A 22,188-nucleotide genomic window follows, 5' to 3' on the forward strand; every position below is an offset into this window, starting at 1 on the left:
CTATGGCTTATGTAGACGAATTTGAGAATTTCGAAAAACTTTATGGTCAATTTTACGAACCTAAAGTTAAATATAATAATAACAATGTTCAAATGAATCCATCAAGAAATAATAGAAACAATCAACATAATCATAATTCTTTCTACCGACAACCTAATAATAATAATTATGATAGATATAATAATTATGATAGATATAATAATAACAACTATTATAATGAAAGATATAATAATAATAATAACAATAATTTCCCTAGTCAACCTATAAACGTAAATCCAATACCGCAAAGAAGACAAAATTACCCAACGAATGCGCAAGTATTTGGTCCTAAGAAAAATGTTTTTCGCCCGAACCAAATACCTGTAAATCGTTTACCTAGACCAGAACCGATGTCAACGACATCGAGAAATTTTTCTGACAGACCTAGTAGACATATAAATAATAATTATAATAATAATAATACAAATAATAACAAATATTTCAAATCACGAAATAATCCAAATTTTACATCCGAAGAACTATATAATAATAATTACAAAAATAAAGAAGAAGAAGAAGAAATAATTGATTTTCACCATTTGTTTGAACGCGAAGAAGATAACGATCGAATTGTAAATTTTCGGAAAGAGCCTCGGAAGAAAAATTAAAAATAATTGAAATAAATATAGCCGCAAACAACCCTTTACCTTATATTGAAATTAAAAAACCAAATTTAAAACTATTAATAGACACAGGAAGTAACAAATCAATATTAAAACCTTCAATTGTAGAGAAATATTATCCTCAATGCATATATAACTCAAATGTAGAAATTAGAACATCATTAACTAGTAAAATAATTCGGCATCAGGCAAAAATCCCAGCATTTAAAGAATTCAATTATAATGATACAATAGATTTTATTTTATACGATTTTCACGACTTTTTTGACGGAATATTAGGTATAGAGGACATGATGAGAATGAAATTAAATATTGATTTTACTAACAAACAATTAAATAACAAAAACGTTTCAATTCCAATAAAATTTAGAAAACCAACTGACATAAAGTTCTCATTTGACATTGGACCGACTGAAAAATTATTAAAGTCTGTACCAGTAAATGTATTAAATGGAGAAATATTAATAAACAAAACACAATTAGGAAAAGCATATATTCCAGAAACACTAACAATAGCTCGAAATGGTTATGCTATAGTTGAGATTATAAATGAATCATTTAAAACAATACCTATAACTTTAAATGAACCCCTTAAAGCTCAACCATTTGAAATAAATCAATACGAAATTCACAATTTTATTTATTCAAAAGAAGATAAAAAACTAATTAACGAAAATCATAATAGGCACGAAACTTATGATCGGCAAAAAAATAAAATAGATATAAGTAAACTAATTCGAACTAGTCATATGAACGAGGAAGAAAAGAATAATATAATTAAATTATGTAAGAAATTTTCCGATATTTTTCTTAAACCAGGAGATCCACTAACATTTACATCCAAAATAAAACATTCAATAAAGACAACAGATGAAATTCCTGTACATGTAAAATCTTATAGATACCCATACGTACACAAAGAGGAAGTACAAAAGCAAATCAATGAGATGTTGGAAAAAAGAATAATAAGAGCATCATATTCCCCTTGGAGTTCACCTATATGGATCGTTAGTAAGAAATTAGATGCATCCGGAAAACAAAAATGGAGATTAGTAATTGATTATAGGAAATTAAACGAAAAAACCATTTCTGATAGATACCCGATTCCAAATATTACTGATATATTAGATAAATTAGGAAGAGCGCAATACTTCACAGTATTAGATTTGGCTAGTAGTTTTCATCAAATCCAAATGTCGGAAGAATCGATAGAAAAGACGGCGTTTAGTGTAGATAATGGACACTACGAATTTCTTAGAATGCCCTTTGGATTAAAGAATTCACCCGCAACATTTCAAAGAGTAATGGACGAAATTTTGCAAGAACTACAGAATAAAATTTGTTTAGTATACATGGATGACATCATAATATTTAGCACAAGTTTACAAGAACACATGCAAAATCTACAAGCAATATTTTATAAACTAAGAGAAGCCCAGTTAAAAATTCAATTGGACAAATGTGAATTTTTATGCAAAGAAGTAGAATTTCTTGGACACATTGTTACACCAGAAGGAATTAAACCTAACCCAAAAAAAATTAAAGCTATAAAAAATTTCCCTATACCTTATACTCAAAAACAAATTAAATCATTTCTAGGATTATTAGGATATTATAGAAAATTTATTAAAAATTTCGCAAAAATTACTAAACCTATGACGACATGCTTAAAAAAAGATAGAAAAGTAGAACATACGCAAGAATTTATAAATTGTTTTAATACTTGTAAACAACTTTTAACGTCAGAACCTATATTGGCCTACCCAGATTTTAATAAAAAATTTGATTTAACAACTGATGCATCAAACTACGCAATAGGAGCAGTATTATCTCAAGAAGGACATCCAATTTCCTATGCTTCAAGAACGACGCAGAAACGAATTACTCAACAATAGAAAAGGAACTATTAGCAATAGTATGGGCATGTAAATATTATCGACCCTATTTATTTGGAAGAAAATTCACTATATACACGGATCACAAACCTTTACAATGGTTAATGTCACTCAAAGAACCAAACTCAAGATTAGTAAGATGGAGATTGAAACTAGAAGAATATGATTACGAAATTAAATATTTAAAAGGAAAATCCAATCTAGTAGCAGACCCATTATCACGAATAAAACCAGACTGTGACGTAAATGCTTTAGAAACAGAATCACTTAATGTTAATATCGACGACTTAGATTCAATAATTCAAAGAGAAATTGATAACTTACCAAATGATTTTGAACCGATAAATGATGAATTATTACCTGACTTATCATATTTAGACGATGTCGAAGAAATTATACAAAATAAAAATATAAATAATAACAAAATAAACATTATATCAGATATTCAAATACGACCACCGTTAAATAGAGATTCAGATTTAGAAACTATACATTCTTCTTTAGAAAATCCAATATTAGAAATTCCAATTTCCAATAGATCATTGAATACATATAAACATCAAATTTTAATAACAAGCGGAGAAGTAAATAATATAAGAATTAAAAGAGAAAAATGTTTTGACAATACTCGTATATGTGTAATTTTATCTAAAAGAGATTTAGAAAGTAACATAATTCAATTTGTCAAAGAATATATCGACCCAAAATTACTTTACGCATTATACTTTAGAGAACCTCTAAAACCAGAACAATTTATAGCCACCGTACAAAAATATTTCAAAAACGCATCATTCAAATTTATTCATTGCATAAATGTAGTAAAAGATATTTTAACTGAGGAGGAACAAAGAGAAAAATTAGAATATTATCATATATATAAGAAAGGACATAGAGAGATCAACGAACTAAAAAAATCACTAACTGAAAAATATTACTGGCCCAAAATGATACAAGACATGGAAAATTTCGTTAATAATTGTGAAACATGTCAAAAGAATAAATATGATAGAAATCCACCGATAATAAAATTCAATTTAACTCCAACAGCTAGTAGACCATTTGAGCACATTCACATTGACACCTTTAAAATAGCAAACCAATCATATTTAACCATAATAGATGCTTTTTCTAGATACGGTCAAGTTTATTCAATGTCAAGTATGAATGGAACTTCAGTTGTTGATAACATATTAAATTACGTTACTCATCATGGTTTACCTTATAAAATAACAGCTGACTGTGGTTCAGAATTTAAGAATAATGACCTACAAGACTTTTGCAAATTACACAAAATTGAGTTACATTATACCACGTCTAAAAATAGCAATTCTAATTCACCTGTTGAACGTTTTCATTCCAGTTTAATCGAACATTTTAGATGCATAAAAGACAATAATAATGATTTGACTCCCGATCAATTGATAAAACACTCAATATTAGCATATAACAATTCAATTCATTCGGTAACGCAATTCACGCCATTTGAAATTATTAAAGGCCATATAAATAACCCTATGAAAATCAGAACATAGCCTACATAAAAACAAAATTTCGAGACAAGAAACTACCTAAATTCAAAAAAGCTGAAATTGTAAAAGATTCTGGCATACTATTAGAAACAAACAAAGGAACATATCATAAAAATATAATTAGAAAACCAAAAAATTAAAACAGAAAAATTGTTAGATAATGAAGCCGACAATAGTATTAATGTTACTATTACTTTACAAAACGATCAAGACGGAAGACATAACAGTTACAAATGTAAATAACTTATTATTACCTATCAATTTAGGAACTAGTAATCTTATACATACTAAACATACTTTCATCTACTATATAGATTTAGAATTCATTCATAAACAAATCAATAATTTAAAACAATATTATTATAACCTAAGAAATAATTTATCTCAAGCGAACGCAACAAATCCTATTTCGTACCATAACTTAGCTGAACAATCTTTGAGTAGAACAGAAATTTTAATTAACACTTTAGATAAAAAATCAGAAAATATTTATCCACATTTAAGATTGAAAAGAGGACTAATAAATGCTGTAGGCAAAATAGATAAATGGCTTTTTGGAACTTTAGATTCTGATGATGAAGGAAGATATAATAACGCTATAAATGTTCTACAACAAAATCAGAAACAAATAATTCACGAAGTTAATTTACAAATATCATTACATAAAAAATTAATTGATCATTATAACAAGTCGATTACAACTCTATGGGATAATCAACGGAAACTTTTTGATAATATAGAGAAATTTCACATTTCAATTGAAAACAAAATAATAACTTTAAATAATTTTATAACATTTCAAAGTACAATTGCACAAATTAATCTGGATTGTCAGAGTTTAATTACACTAATTGATAATATCGAGAATGCAATAACGTTTTCTAAATTAAATACAATTCATAGTTCAGTTATATCAAGCCAAGAAATTTTAGAAATGATAAAATATTTAAGTACCATTTATAATAAAGAACGAATACCAAAATTTAATAATATTTTGACATATTATCTCTTTCTTGGTTCACAAGTAACCTTTTCAAAATCCAAAATAATATTTGCTACCCATGTTCCAATCCTTAAACCTAAAACCTATGAATTTTTCCATTTATACCCCGTAATTCAAAACCATACAATATTTATCCCTCCGCAACCTTACTTGGCCAGAAGTCAAAAAGAAGTTACTTTCATCAAAGAAGAATGCCCCGAATTAGAAGGAAAATATTATTGTAAAGAAACTTTCAAATTACAAGATAACTGTACTGTTGAACTTTTAAATGGACATTCCGGTAAAAATTGTGTTATTAGTGAAATTAATCTTCAAGAAACAATATTGGAACAAGTAACAAATAATGAACTTTTAGTGATTCCAAATTTAGAAACTGATGTAATTTCTAAATGTGTATCAGATCGCTATTTTAAATTAATGTATCCATCACTTATAAAAATTCCAAAAAAATTGTAATATTCAAGTAGGAAGTGAAATTTTCTAAACTAATGTACAAATTAAAAAAGGGAAATCAATAATACTACCGAAATTAAACTTTAAATTTTTGAATAATCAAATTTATAAATCCCCTAATTTAACTAATATAGATTTTAATAAATTGTATGAAATTAATAACATCGCTAAGAATATAAAACCAATTCACGAAATTTATAATCCACAAAGTCATGTATCGATAGGTCTATTTACTGTAATAATAATAATTTGTATAATTTTAATAATATTTTGGATAATTCGAAAATATAAATATAAGTTTGTAAGAAAACAGAAAATAGAAGAAATGAAGAAAGAAGACATTGAATTAGAAGAGGAAAGAAAACAAAGGATGAAAAATACCTCCGTCATTTTTCATTCTTAGGGATGGAGGAGTTACATGCGAAGAATTCCTGAAGGACATTTTTAAAACAATACCATTGTATCAAATATGATAAACATGTATCAGCATTTATTCTATTTTTGTATCAAATAACGTAAACATGTATCAGCACTATTTTATTATAAATAAGATGTTTGTAAACAATTCGATGATATTTAATGTTTATAATTAGTTCGATCTTGAGATTAATTGTATTCATATAAATATTCAAAAATAAAGTTTTTTAAAAATATATTTCGAAACCCGAAATATATAATTCGCTTTCGCCGGTATATTTTGTTTACGATTTTTATACCTAACACGAATTATCAGTTTAGTTTTTTTTGTTAGAATTCTTGGTGTTGTTGTGCGTTCATATTACACTGTTGCCAACAATTTAAATTTCGCACAAAGATTATTATTGCATCATTTTCAAATTAAAATGGCTGAAGATCTATTTAAAACCTTAATTAAAAAACGAGGTGTTCTTAAAGGAAAAGTTTCTGTTTTTAGCAATAAAATTACAAAATTACAGGAAAGTTTTTTGAATGAAGAAAATATTTCGGAACAAACTATTATTGAATTAGAAGATAGAATCGGTCAGATTAGTGATATTAGTAATGAGTTTGATAGTATTCAGAGTCAAATTGAAATGGAAATTTTAGATGATGAATCCAAGTTTATGGAACAATTAGCTCAACGAGAGCAGTTCTTACAAAATTTTTATGATTCATTTGCGTCAGCAAAACATTTATTGAATCAATTAAAACCAGCTAATAATAGTAACAGTGATCATAATTCCGATAAGAATTCGAGTATTTCAAGCAAAAATTGTAATTCTCCTGCAGTAAAATTGCCAGACATAAAATTACCTACATTTAGTGGGTCTTCAAATACCTGGCTTGAGTTTCGAGACACGTTTACCGCATTAATAAACGACAACCCTGATATTGATGATATAAATAAATTTCACTATTTAAGGGCTTCTAGAGGGTAGCGCTAGTCAGATCATTCAATCTCTTGAAATTTCTGCAGGAACGTATAAGGTTGCATGGGATTTGTTATGCAAACGATATGATAATAAAAAAGCATTGATATACAATCATTTAGATGCATTGTTTGGTTTAGAAAAAATTGTTAAAGTCTCATCTTTTAAATTAAGAAATCTCTCAGATACAGTCTCCAAACACTTGAGGGCTCTTAACAGTCTTAAACTTCCCACAGATCAGTGGGATATTCTAATTTTACATTTAATGGCCAAAACTTTGGACGATGGATCTGTTAGTAAATGGGAGGAATACAAGTCTAAAAAAGATTTGCCTTCTCTTGAGGATATGTATGAATTTTTTAAAAGTAGATCAGACTTGCTAGAGCGATTAGAGTTGAACAAACTTGAACAGGGATCCAAGTCAGGGAAAACCAGGGGCTTACTTTCTGCCGATTCAGAAAATAATTCACATGAAAACAAAACATCTTTTCAAGGTTTCAAGTGTGCCATATGCAGTGGCGATCACAGAGTGTTTATGTGCGACAAATTCAAGGCAATGTCTGTGCTAAATCGCATGGAACAAGCCAAAAGACTAAAGTTATGCTTAAACTGTCTTCGAAGTGGCCACAAAACCAACCAATGCAGATTGTATGCTTCATGTAAAACATGTAAGGGTAAACACAATACTCTTTTACACATAGAAAAAAAAATCAAGCAAATCAAAATATAAATCAAGAAAATGTTTCCCTAACTACAAGTTCGGTACATTTTCAAATTCTGTTATCCACTGTAGTAGTAGATGTTTTAAACAGTTATGGTGCTTACGTACCTGTTCGAGCTATTCTAGATTCAGTATCAATGTCTTCCTTTATAACTGAGTCTCTTCACTCAAAACTAAATATTCCAAAGCAAACAATAAATTTCGCTGTTTCTGGTTTGAACAGTGCCTTCTCTAATGTGAAATATAAATGTTGTTTAAAATTTAAATCTCAACATAAAAATTTTACGACGGACTTGTCTTGTTTTATTTTGCCAGAAATAACTGGAAACTTGACTACATTTTACATTGATAAGCAAAAGCTATTGATACCTAAATATATCAATTTGGCTGATAAAAACTTCAATAAGCCCGGACCAATCGAGATGCTGATAGGTGCTGATATTTTTTGGAATGTTTTACGTCCAAACCAATTGAAGTTAAATACAAATGGTCCTGTTTTACAGGAAACTCAGCTTGGGTGGTTGGTTTCAGGTAAAATACAAGGCTTTCAAATTTCTAATAATATAGTTTGTAATTTGGTTAAAAATAAAGGTGATTTATATATCCAAGACCAGTTATCAAAATTCTTTGAAATAGAAAGTGTTAAAACTGCCAGTCCTTGGTCCAAAGAGGAAATGGACTGTGAAACTCATTTTAAAGACACAACAACAAGAACTCAAGAAGGTCGTTTTGTTGTATCGATTCCATTGAAAGCAAGTCCAAAAATATTAGGTGAATCTTTAGGTCTAGCCAAAAGAAGATTCAAATCGCTTGAGCAAAAATTCTCAAAAGAATACCAATTCTCAAGAATGTACAAGAATTTTATTCTCGAATATGAAAGGCTCAATCATATGCAAAACATAGGAGAGGTATCTGAAGTAAATCATGAGGATGCCTATTATTTACCGCACCATGGAATTCTACGTATGCATAGTGCAACAACGAAATTAAGGACAGTTTTTGACGCCTCGGCGCGATCTACAAGTGGAGTTTCTTTTAATGAACTTCAGCTAAAAGGACCGGTAATTCAAGATGATTTAGTGTCAATATTATTACGCTTTAGACAATATAAATATGTTGTTACCGCGGACATTGAAAAAATGTACCGTCAGGTCTTGGTGTCAAAAGATCAGCATAAAATGCAAAGAATTCTATGGCGAGATAACGAAAATAAAGCACTAAGTGTCTGTGAACTTTCCACGGTAACTTATGGTACTACGAGTGCACCATTTTTAGCTATTAGGTGTTTAGTAGAATTAGGTAAACTTTGTGAAAGAGAATTCCCGATTATTTCAAATATTATTCTTCACGACTTCTATGTCGATGACCTTTTGACAGGTTTCGATGACATTCACATTGCAAAAGAAAGTTGTCTTAAATTCAGTGAAGTTCTTGGATCAGGCTGCTCGAAAGTAGCGATCAAACTTTCCGGACATAATGCATGATCTAAAAGAAGGTAAACTTGCTGATTCTTCGGAAGGTCTAGTCATTGGCGAAGATGATGTTGCAAAAACCCTAGGTATATCATGGATGAGTAAAACGGATAAATTAATATTTCATATTGATGTTGAAATGAAGGGTGAATGTTTAACAAAAAGAGTTATGCTTTCAGGCATATCCAGAATATTCGATCCAATGGGTCTACTTGGCCCTTGCATTGTAATTGCCAAAGTAATGTTACAACAACTTTGGAAGGAAAACCTATCTTGGGACAGTCCAGTTTCCCATGAATTACAAGTTAAATGGAACAATTTTATACAAGAACTTCCGTCATTAAATTATTTAAAAATTCAGCGACATGTTATTTGTGATAATTCCACACAAATAGAATTACATGCCTTTTCAGATGCTTCTGAGGTAGCATATGGTGCAGCTGTGTATGTCAGATCAAAAAATTGCTATGGTGAAACATTTTGTCATTTGCTTATTTCTAAAGCTAAAGTTGCGCCAATTAAATCACTAACAATCCCTCGGGTAGAATTATGTGCAGCCCATCTTCTGGCTAAACTTGTTAATAAGGTTACTACTTCTTTGAGGCTTGATTTCAATTCTGTAACATTATGGTCTGACTCCACAATAGTGTTGGGTTGGATTAAAACTCCAGTTCATTTGTTAAAACCATTCGTTCGTAATCGAATTGCTGAAATACAGGATTTAACTGATATCAGTTCATGGCGTTATGTTCCAAGTTTAGAAAATCCTGCAGACATTTTATCAAGAGGCTCTTATCCTAGTAGTTTGAATAATTCAAATATATGGTGGCAGGGTCCATATTGGCTCCAAGAGAGCCCTGACCTTTGACCAAAAGACAATAAGACGCCTATTCCCCTTCCAGAAATAAAAACTACTTTGGTAGCGGTGTCTGAATTTAAATTTCCATTCGAAAGGTTTTCTAATTTGAATCGATTGAGGAGGTGCATGGCTTTCATCTTAAGATTTATAAAAAATTGCTCAAATAATAAAGAAAATCGATCGATTGGTGTTTTTACAACAACAGAATTAGATAACTCTTTGAAGTTGCTTGTAAAACTATCCCAAATATCTTCGTTCAATAAGGAGTATAATTAGTTAAAAGCTGGGAATGAAATTGACAAAAAAAGTAAACTTTTATCTTTAAACCCGTTTATGGACACGAGCGGTATACTTAGAGTTGGAGGTCGTTTGCAGAATTCAAATTTTCATTTCAATAAAAAACAACCAATGATTTTGTCGTCGAAACACCATTTCACGAAACTTCTTTTTGAACAAGAGCATAAGAACTTATTACATGAAGGACCATTACAATTATTATATAATATACGAGAAACGTATTGGCCAGTCGCCGCTCGCAACCTAGCTAGATCTATTATTCATAAATGTATACAGTGTTATAGATTAAAACCAAAATCAGTCCAACCTATTATGGGAAATTTACCAAGTGATAGATTTTTATCTGGTTTCCCCTTTCAAATCACAGGTACAGATTATGCCGGACCTTTTCATGTACTTAATAAAAGGGGACGTGGCTCAAAAATCATGAAAGGTTACGTTTGTCTGTTCATATGCTTGGCCACAAAGTCCATTCATCTTGAGTTTGTAAGTAGTCTTTCAACTGATGATTTCCTTTTGGCTCTGAAACGCTTTATCAGTCGACGTGGAAAACCATCTCAAATTTATTCAGACCACGGTACAAATTTTATTGGTGCAAATAGAAACTTGAAAGAACTCTATGATTTTCTCTCTCAAAATGAATGTTTAATTAGTGATTCTATGAACAATCAAGGCATACGCTGGAACTTTAATCCAGTCCAAGCTCCATATTTTGGTGGATTATGGGAGGCTGGGGTTAAGGCAATGAAATATCACTTGAAACGTGTTTCTGGTAAATCTAACTTTACTGTTGAAGAGTTCACGACTTTGCTCTGTCAGATAGAGGCCATATTAAACTCCCGTCCTCTTTGTCCGCTATCTACTAACCCTTTAGATCCTTCTCCTTTAACACCAGCTCACTTCATCATTGGTCGTCCACTAACTTCAATTCTGGAGCCAGTTATGATTTTAGAAAAGGAAAGCAGGTTATCCAGATACCAAAAAATCGAAAATGCTCGGCAACACTTCTGGACGAGATGGTATAAGGAATACATTTCCGAACTTCAGCAACGATCTAAATGGAAGACGAACCATGGAGAGTTGGCAGAAGGTATATTGGTACTTATAAAGGATGACAAACTTCCACCTCTTAACTGGAAATTGAGGCGCGTAACAAAATTATTCCGGGGTAGTGACAATATCTCGCGAGTTGCGGAAATTCTCACCAACAATGGAACTGTCATCAGAGATTTTTCCAAACTGTGCCCTTTGCCGTAAAAAAAAATAAACGTGTGTGCTTAAGTTTAAGTAACTGTTATATACTCTGTTAAAAGCTGGTGCTTTTAAGGCCGCGGGTATGTTACGACTTCTAAATTTTATATGGAAGCTAAACCTGGCAACGCTGCGACCACGAGGGCCCAGAAGAGAGACAGCAAAAACCCAGGGCATTCAAGATACACACCACAAGAGTTGCAGACGTAAAAATTATAAAAATCTGTTTAATGTATAATAATTCAATATCAATATATGAGATGCAAGGATAATATATGTAATTAAAGTTGTGCGTTTACGAAATACAATAGTGTATCATTATTATTATAATAAAAGAAGAAAGAACAAACACCGACACCTAAACAGGTACCAAACAAAATTTCCGCACTCTGCAGGTGGTACAAAACAAATGCCTCCGTATGGCTATTAAATATTAATGCTACCCAAAACTTCCTAGAACCTCGTGGTTACATGACATAGCCGATATACCCACTGTCAAAGACTTCGTCGCCAAAATTTTAACAAACTTTTACAATTTTTGTCTACCAAAAGATCTTCGAGAAAAACTCAGAGCCGCAAATCGCGCAGGAGATATCCACGACAGTGGTTGTAGGCTTCTGCATGGTTTACTAATCACGTAGTTTAGTTAGAGAAATCCAAATTTATATATACCGAAATCATAGTAAATAAAAACTTCAATATATTCATACGAACCACGTATACTTTCTCGAAAACTAGAACCCCGATCGACTTTCGAAACCCTGTTTTTGCAAGGAACCACAACAGTACTTTCAGACGTACACAACACATCTAGAGATCGCCAGAACAACGGCCAACGCATGTATTGTTATCTTTTAGATGTATTGTAAATAGGGAAACATAGAAGAAAATAAAGACATTTTTAAACAAACAAACAACGAACCTCATAAACCAAACCAACCTCAAAAACCTTGGTTTCCTCGAGATTTTCGAATGTAATGTAATGGAAAAAATTGACGAAGAACTAATTAAGGTATACTTCGAACTTTCGCCGAGGTTTTACTATAATTTAATAACTGCTTATAACGTTTGTTATTAAAAAAAAGTACCACTTAAAAATGGTTAAAAATTTATTTCCGACGATGCTTAGCACTTAAGATATAATTTCGAAATTAAATAAAAGTTCTTAAAATACAATGAACTTAAATAGAAACGTGTCTATTCACAATAATGACCAATATTTAAAAATATGAAAACGAATTGAAATAATACCACAATTATCATTTGAACGGTGACATGTCTACCCTGACTTACGCTACACGTCTCTACTATATGTTCGTAACTAATATATTATTATGAGTATTTTTCAATAACAATCTTCCGACATACTAAATATAAGAAAAAAATATCAAATTTCAATATTGGAACCCGCGTATAGTTCATTTTAGATATTGAATGGTGGTAGTAGAAAATTATATTTATTACAATAGATTGATTGATTGACTGATTAAATTTTCTTTGAACGAACTTCGCTCTATTCGCAACTATGTCTGTCTATTACAATATTATTTAATATTTTATCCGACAATTTTTTTTTACATTGTATAGTATATTATTTTAGGAAATGAACATATTTTATTTAAAATTTCAAACCAATTTGAGAAGGAAATGTGTTTTTAATTTTAACAAAACTTCAAAGAAGCCAAAAAAACTACTTTTACCAACGGCAACCGACCAACCACTTTGTATGTTTTATCTTACCGACGGTCGGGTTTTTTTTGCCTTTAGCCGACAGTGAATTAGTATATGAGACTTTTTAAAACAAAAGCAACGTTAGAAAGTATATATATATATATATATATATATATATATATATATATATATTGTAATTATATTTATTTCTACCTCTATTATTGTTTTTATTTTTCTACTGTTGTCGCGCTAGCACGTTCTCTTTGAGTTCTGGCATAAATAAATAACTTATGGATGTTTTTCCTTTTAACAAATCAATAAAAGTTTTATGTTAAAAGTTAATTGTATTATTTTTAATTCAAATGAAGTTTAATAAAATGTAGTTGAGTACGCCTATGAGTCTAACCTGAAGTTAGCCGTTCCTCTAATTTGATAATTCTACACAGTTATCTGTTATAAATCGACTCAGATGAATATTCTATTATTTAGATGTACAATATAAGGAAAATTCTAGAAAATTATGTCAATTTTATATGATATAATCAAGAAGTTCTATTTCTGTGGAAGGATTACATATGATACATTGCACAAAATTTAATTATACTACACAATTCATATTATTTCTACGGAAAAGGAATCTTAACCTCACAAATAAGGAATTTTATCCATTATCAACGTAAGTATAGGTGATATTCCTTTTTTTTTTTAAATTATTTTATATTGTTACTATTATTATTATTATTATTATTGGCCAATAATACGTGAAGGAACTGACCTGAGATGATAATATCTTGCAATATCAGATCTAAAACTTGCATTTACTTCTATGAATTGTCAGTAACAAATCTTCAACTCATTGGATTAGTAACAAATCTTCAACTCATTGGATTTTCTTCAGTCCAGATATTTACCTTCCATTCATCTTTAATAATTCGCAATTATTTTGTATTTTGATTCAATTTTAACTTCTATTTCTTATAACTTTGCACTCCCCATTCTCTTTTCTGCTGATACTCTTTTCCAATAACTGATGCCTCTCATTTTTTTTTTTACCTAGCAACCATATAATATGACCGACTAGACTTTTTCTCTTGTCTCCTCACAATGTCCTTCACTTTTCAAACACTTGTCAGTTCTTATATTTATATTTTTAAATAAACTTTTATTTCATTAATAGTTTATGAATTTTCACTATTATGGGTCATTTTGGCAACAGTTTCATATATTTTTTTAAAAAAATCAATCTTCCACTAAGTTTTATATTAATTTATAATTAATAACATTATTCTATGATACAAATTATGATTTGTACATATGCAATCCTTTTAGAATATATCATTTTTAATAAATAACTCCTTATATATAAAATAACTATAATTAATTAACTTGCAAATATCAATTCAATTTCTTTTATTTTTTTATCGATTTTCTGCCTTTAGTTTAATTATTATCTTTAGTAAAACTAATCTCAATAAATTATAAATTTTCATTATGTACCTACTTGCTTTTAGATTTCTGATCATTTCAATTCCCCCCCATAATTAAAATTTATAATTTCCCTATCCATAATCAATTCTTTATGAATTCCAATTGAATTATCTATTTAATAATGTATAAAACTCCCTATCACTAATAATTGTATGAAGTCTTCAAACTCAATTTCTTTAATATATCTGTAGTTTCTATTTCCAATCTTTTATCCATCAATCCAATTTCAATTAATCAACATTCTTATTTAAAATACTGTGATTATCTTTTTCCTACTTTATATTATTCTCTCTATTCCTATAATTATCGTTTATTTCGCCATATTATTATAATAATAATCTTTATATTTCTCCCTCCATTTCTATAATTTCCCCTTTTATTTAACAATTCGCATTTTTCAATATTATCATCATATTCTTATTTCTCTCTTTTCAATTCTATAATTATTCATATATCTTTATTTTCTTTATTATAATATTATATCATTAATAACAATATAACTCAATCATCCTACAATTAACCTATATCATATTTCGTCAGTTTCTTCATTTACTTTTCATAATATCTCATTAATTAACGCAGTATGTTAAATAAAATCATCATAATATCATTTTTAGACAATTGATCCACAATTTTGTTACTAATTAAAGTTACTTCAGATCCTGTATCTATTAAAACTTTGCATTCAATATTCCCAATTTTACCCTCTATAAAAATTAAATTGAATTTATTATGGTTTTAAAAAAATTCCCCATTATTTATGAATTCGCGTGGATGTTCATATCTAGAATAGATAACATTATGTACATGGGAGCGATTTATGCAAAATTTCTATCCTCATCTTGTTGAACAAGTTCCTCATCTCTTTCCTTATGTATCATAACATTTACTTGTCTCACACTTTCCCTTTCATTTGGACTGTTGGCATTATTATCCCTGTTATTATCAGATCTTTGATCCCTATCAAAATTGTACTCATCTCTTCTGAAATTACCCCTATCCTGTTGCTGCAAATTCCTACTTCTATTTCCATTATAAACTCCCCTGTCATATTGTCTATTGAAATAATCCCTGTTTCTGTGACTACTATTCCTGAAATTATTCTGTCCATTATATCTTCCTCTGTCTCCATTTCCAAAATTCCTGTCCACATTTCCTTGATATCTTCTGTTTTCGAAATTCCTGTTTCCATAATTTGTATTTCCATATCTATCGTAATGATCTTTTCTAAAAAATCCATTTCCATTTTCACCCTGTCTATCATTTCGTATATCTTCATATCTATTTTCACTTTGATATCTATTAATTCCGTTTCCATTTTGTATACTCCTTTCAACTCTTTGTAAATAACTTGACATATTATTCATAGTCTTTATATTATGTAGAACTATCGTTTCAGACATCTCAGCATTAACATGTCTTCCTACATATAAAACTAATTCTTCCTCCTTCATTGCTGGTTCTAGATATTGTGCTATATTATAAAGTTGCATAGCATAAGAATTTAAATTTTTATTTTTATTGTAGTCAAATTTTCCGAAATACAACCGTTCTCGAAAATTGGCCTGTTGAATTTCCACCCAGAAATACATTAAAAATTGTGTTTCAAAACCTTCTATATCTATAATCTGCTCTTCTTTATTGCAACACCACATTAGTGCATGTCCTGATAACATTCCCCTAATTATTATTTTCATCTCCATCAAATCCTTTATTCCTTTCATTTTACTCTTCACTATTTTCATAAAAACTTTAGGGTGAATTGTATTTATATTTCCATCAAATTTTACCCCTATTTCCACATTTTCTGTACACATTATGCCTCCTCCATTTCGTCTTATTTTATCTTCTATATCTTCCACAGTTTCCCGCAATTTCTTATTCATCTCCTCCAATTCCCTATTAAATTGCTTGCCTTTAGTCTCATTTCTTTTAGCGCATGTCCCTGTTCTTTCTTCTACTCTAACATCTAAGTCTTTAATTTTTTTATTGAAATTTTCTTGATATTCCTGCATTACTTCTTCATTTTGTCTTGTAACTTCCATTAGTATTGTTTCTGGTAAATTTTCTTATATGCATTTTCCTAATGCTTGAACCTCTTCCACTACCTTTTTTTCAATTTCTTCTCTGATTTTGATCCCATTTTCTTGGATCTCCATTCTTAGATTCTTATTTTGATATTCCATATTTTCTTGCACCTTATCAATTCTTTTTTTAAAATCTTCGTTTTCTTGTCTAAGTTTCTTAATTTCCTTCAAACCTTCAATTTTAACCTCTTCAATTTTCCTCTCCAATCTATTCATATTTCCATTAATATTATCCATCTTTTCATTAAAATCTCCCCTCATATTATTCATATCTTGTTTAATTTCTCCCCTCATACTAATCAAAAATTCCATTAATTGATCATTATTGTTTCTTTGTTGTCTCCTATCCTCCTGTTCTTCCAATTCATCCCCTGTCACATTTCCATCTGATTGTTCTCTTCCTTGTTCTAAATACTGCACCTCAAAATCACCACTTCTATGCCTTCGTTCTTCCTTTTCCTCTTCTGATCTTTCTTCTGTACCTACCTGTTTTCCATTTCTTAAGTTCATTTTCCTTTCCATGATTTCTTTGTTTATTTTTATTTTTAGTGATGTGTTATTATTATTTAAGAGCCCACGTTTTTCGTTTTATGTGAGCCCCACGTTGGGCGCCAATTTGTAATTATTTATTTCTTAATTTCTACCTCTATTATTGTTTTTATTATTGTTTTTATTTTTCTATTGTTGTCGCTAGCACGTTATTTGCCGGGCATGAAACTCATTCTCTCTTTGAGTTCTGGCATAAATAAATAACTTATGGATGTTTTTTCTTTTAACAAATCAATAAAAGTTTTATGTTAAAAGTTAATTGTATTATTTTTAATTCAAATGAAGTTTAATAAAATGTAGTTGAGTACGCCTATGAGTCTAACCTGAAGTTAGCCGTTCCTCTAATTTGATAATTCTACACAGTTATCTGTTATAAATCGACTCAGATGAATATTCTATTATTTAGATGTACAATATAAGGAAAATTCTAGAAAATTATGTCAATTTTATATGATATAATCAAGAAGTTCTATTTCTGTGGAAGGATTACATATGATACATTGCACAAAATTTAATTATACTACACAATTCATATTATTTCTACGGAAAAGGAATCTTAACCTCACAAATAAGGAATTTTATCCATTATCAACGTAAGTATAGGTAATATTCCTTTTTTTTTTTAAATTATTTTATATTGTTACTATTATTATTATTATTATTATTATTGGCCAATAATACGTGAAGGAACTGACCTGAGATGATAATATCTTGCAATATCAGATCTAAAACTTGCATTTACTTCTATGAATTGTCAGTAACAAATCTTCAACTCATTGGATTAGTAACAAATCTTCAACTCATTGGATTTTCTTCAGTCCAGATATTTACCTTCCATTCATCTTTAATAATTCGCAATTATTTTGTATTTTGATTCAATTTTAACTTCTATTTCTTATAACTTTGCACTCCCCATTCTCTTTTCTGCTGATACTCTTTTCCAATAACTGATGCCTCTCATTTTTTTTTTTTACCTAGCAATCATATAATATGACCGACTAGACTTTTTCTCTTGTCTCCTCACAATGTCCTTCACTTTTCAAACACTTGTCAGTTCTTATATTTATATTTTTAAATAAACTTTTATTTCATTAATAGTTTATGAATTTTCACTATTATGGGTCATTTTGGCAACAGTTTCATATATTTTTTTAAAAAAATCAATCTTCCACTAAGTTTTATATTAATTTATAATTAATAACATTATTCTATGATACAAATTATGATTTGTACATATGCAATCCTTTTAGAATATATCATTTTTAATAAATAATTCCTTATATATAAAATAACTATAATTAATTAACTTGCAAATATCAATTCAATTTCTTTTATTTTTTTATCGATTTTCTGCCTTTAGTTTAATTATTATCTTTAGTAAAACTAATCTCAATAAATTATAAATTTTCATTATGTACCTACTTGCTTTTAGATTTCTGATCATTTCAATATATATAATATAATATAATTTTCAGTTAAGTGGAATATCACCTTTCGTCATATTTAATAGAATTCAATTATACAATTATATAATTAAATAATTCAATATATATATATAAAGTCGTTCGTTCGTTATATATATATATATATATATATATATATATATATATTGAATTAAAGTCGTTTGTTCGTTGTTATCATAGATATATATAAAAAAGTAGTATTGTGGTTCTGAAAAGAACCGTTTTTTTTGGTCGATGTTATTATTTAAGGAAATAAAATAGAAAATTTTCGGTCAATATAGTAGATGTGTTATACTTATTATTTAGAACTGGTATATTTGGTAACGGCTTTAGTTCCTTCACTGACTGCGTGTTTTGCTAATTCTCCGGGAAGCAATAATCTCACTGCAGTTTGAATTTCTCTACTTGTAATTGTTGAACGGTTATTATAATGAGCCAATCTGGATGCTTCGGCGGCGATACGTTCGAATATATCATTAACAAAACTATTCATTATACTCATAGCTTTACTCGATATACCGGTGTCAGGATGAACTTGCTTAAATACTTTGTAAATGTAAATAGCATAACTTTCCTACCTCCTCCTTTTTTTCTATTTGTCGGCTTTCGAAATATTCTTTTGAGCCTTTCCGGCTTTTTTCGCTGCCTTTCCGCTAGCTTTTGGTGGCATTATTCTCTCAAAAAAAAAAATAAAAACACTTGGATGACGTACCGTATTTATCGAAAAGTGGGTAAAATTAGAAGTTACAGCACACACACACACTTGCGCGTGAGAAAGCCCGTCCCTCTAAGCATCCACCCCCGGATAAGTCCGCGGGTGGATGCGAAGAAAAACATTCCACCACCTCCTCATTTCGACAGGTCCTCATCCTCTTTCGCGTCGCAGTCTTGCGCGTAGAATCCTTCCTCTCCCCTTAGTTCTATGAGAGATTATGGGATGTCTATCTTTTTTTTGTTAAGAGATTAGCCTGTTGGCTATACTCTCTTGGCTTCATGGTCTGGACGTCATAATGTGTGTGTGTGTGTTTCGCGGCCTCGGGTAAACCTCTTCCAACCTCCAACCGGTAGGAAAAGATCTAATCCGAGTGGTCCTTCGCCTTCTCTCTAGCTGTCCCCGATGTATAACTCTACACTTGCTTATGAAATGCGGAGTTACCGTGTCGGGGGGTGTCCTCTTGTGGGTTGTCTCTAAAAACCTAGGATTGTGGATAAAATTTTTTTTTTCTGTTTTTGTTTTTTGTGTTTTTTTTGGTTTTTTTATTTTTTTTATACTAACCTGACCTACTACTACTACTAACCTACATTACCTATCCATCCAATTGTTTTCTGGGCGTCTTGTGTTTCTTGTAGTCTTCTTTATTGTATTTTATGATTCTCCTTAATTCTTCGTTGGGGTGTGTTGCCAACTCCTCGAATAGCTTTATTGCCCTTTGGTCCATAATGTCTAATACTTTTTCGGATCCCGTTTCTCCGTATATTTCCTCGCTACTTGTTGTCCAGTGAACATTTAGTGCTTGTCTCAGTGTTATGTTTTGTTGAACCTGTAGTTTCTTCCTGTTTGTTTTACTCGTGTGTCCCCAGGCAACAGAGGTGTACGTTATAATCGGTATTATTATACTCCTGATAAATCTGAGTTTTGTTTCCGTCTTTAACTTGCATTTTCTACCGATTAATCCGCATAGTTTTGCTCTCGCTTATCTCACTTTTTCGACAGTGTTTTTCACGTATTCGTTGAAAGTGAGACTTTGGTCTAGCGTTACGCCTAGGTATTTGGCCTTTTTTGTCCACTGGATTTCTTCGTTGTTAATTTTTATTATCCGGTCGGGTTGGTGGCTCCTTTTTTTCTTAAAGATAACTGCTTGGCTTTTCTCGCAGTTGACTTGTATTTTCCATGTTTTGCACCATTCGTCAATCTCTTTTGCAGCGTTTTGGAGTCTTTTCGTGATGTTTTTCACCTTAACGCATCTCGTTGCTATTGCGGTGTCGTCCGCATATAGCGCTGTCAAGGTATTCTCTGTTTTCGGGATATCTGCTGTGTATATGTTATACAGCATTGGTGATAGTACCGCTCCTTGCGGTACTCCCGTCTGCTGCTCTCCGACATCCGATTTTTCGTTTGCAACCTTCACCTGAAACTTCCTGTCTTTGAGGTACGTGCTCAGGAGTTTTATGAGCGGTTTTGTATATCCTGCCTCTTTCATCTTGTAAAGCAAGCCCTCGTGCCATACTCGGTCGAAGGCTTTGCTTACGTCTAGGAAGATTACCCCTGTGGATTCTTTCTGGTTGAAACCTTGAGTAGTATATTCTACTAGTCTCAAGATTTGTTGTTCGGTGCTGTGGTTTTTCCTGAAGCCGAATTGTTCCTCTGGTATTGTATTTAGTGTCTTTGTTTGTTCGTTCAGAATCCTCAGTATCACTCTCTCTGCGATTTTACTCATGGCAGGTAGCAAACTTATCGGTCTGTAGTTTTGGGGCTTTTCCCGGGTTTTCTCAGCATAATGATGTCCGCTTGTTTCCATCTCGATGGGAAGTGTTTTGTCTTCAGCATGCAACTCATTATGTTCGAAAGGTATGCCATACCTTTTTTTGGAATGTTTTTTAGCGCTCTGTTTGAGATTCCGTCTACTCCAGGTGCTTTCCTTGCTGATGCGAACCTAAGTAATTCCTTCACTTCCATCGGTGTTGCGAATCCTAGGGTTTCTTGGTCCTCCTCGTCTTCTAGGTATTCGTTTATATTTTCTTCTATCATGTATGAGAAGTCCATGTCTTCGTCGGGATGCTCGTTCAGTGTGAACTGAAGTTCCATTGTTTTTTTCAGCTCTTCTGCCTCCTCTTTGTCTGTGTACGCCATCCCGTTGCTTCCGTGTATTGGCGGCTTTGGTTTTCTTTCTTCTCTTAGGACTTTAGATATGTTCCATAATCCGGGTTTTTTCGGGTCTAATTCGTTTGTCCTTCTGTTCCATTCATCGCTCCTGTGTTCCTGTAATTTTTCTCGAATTTCTTGTTTCATTTCCCTGACTCTCCTTCTTTCTTCTGGGTTTTGTGTCCTTTGGGCTCTTCTAGCTATTCGGTTTTTCTCCCTAATCAGATTTCTCAGATCGTCACTTATGGTACTTCATTCTATCGCTTCTGATAGTGCTTCTTCGAAGAAACAGACCTGTTCTTCTAGCATCTCCTTGCTTTTTATTTCCGTGATTGGTCCTAACAGCTGTCTTGTTACCCTTCTGAAGTTGTCCCAGTTGGTTTTTCTCACGGTTCTTCCTGTTTGTCTGTTGCCGCTACTAATGACGACGATTGGTGAGTGAGCGTCGCCGCCGTCTATGGTCCCGATTTCTACAGGCATCGTCATGTCTCTCAACACAGCGATGTCTATAACCTCGGGCCTTTCTCCGTTTGGTGG

At 31.0% G+C, this 22,188-nt stretch overlaps 2 protein-coding genes across 2 annotated transcripts; both read left to right on the plus strand.

Moving 5' to 3' along the window:
- Window positions 1-6,594: 6,594 nt before the first annotated feature.
- LOC130894179 (uncharacterized) lies at window positions 6,595-9,991 on the plus strand. The gene is made up of 4 exons (XM_057800799.1): window positions 6,595-6,823; window positions 6,924-7,598; window positions 7,646-8,950; window positions 9,147-9,991. Exons 1-4 carry the CDS (start codon window positions 6,595-6,597, stop codon window positions 9,989-9,991), a joined length of 3,054 nt encoding a protein of 1,017 aa, XP_057656782.1.
- Window positions 9,992-10,390: 399 nt separating this feature from the next.
- On the plus strand, window positions 10,391-11,536 carry LOC130894180 (uncharacterized). The gene has a single exon (XM_057800801.1). It carries the CDS (start codon window positions 10,391-10,393, stop codon window positions 11,534-11,536), a length of 1,146 nt encoding a protein of 381 aa, XP_057656784.1.
- Window positions 11,537-22,188: the final 10,652 nt, after the last annotated feature.

Source organism: Diorhabda carinulata, chromosome 5, assembly GCF_026250575.1.
Source record: "Diorhabda carinulata isolate Delta chromosome 5, icDioCari1.1, whole genome shotgun sequence".
NCBI classification, from domain to species: domain Eukaryota; kingdom Metazoa; phylum Arthropoda; class Insecta; order Coleoptera; family Chrysomelidae; genus Diorhabda; species Diorhabda carinulata.

What these genes read in the sequence shown, in the direction of transcription:
- LOC130894179 (XM_057800799.1), top strand. Translation starts at nt 6,595, where the DNA reads ATGGAAATTTTAGATGATGAATCCAAGTTTATGGAACAATTAGCTCAA. An exon ending in CATAAAATTACCTACATTTA is followed by an intron (nt 6,824 to 6,923) that starts GTGGGTCTTCAA and finishes TCACTATTTAAG; the next exon opens with GGCTTCTAGAGGGTAGCGCT. An exon ending in GTATGCTTCATGTAAAACAT is followed by an intron (nt 7,599 to 7,645) that starts GTAAGGGTAAAC and finishes AAAAAAATCAAG; the next exon opens with CAAATCAAAATATAAATCAA.
- LOC130894180 (XM_057800801.1), top strand. Translation starts at nt 10,391, where the DNA reads ATGATTTTGTCGTCGAAACACCATTTCACGAAACTTCTTTTTGAACAA.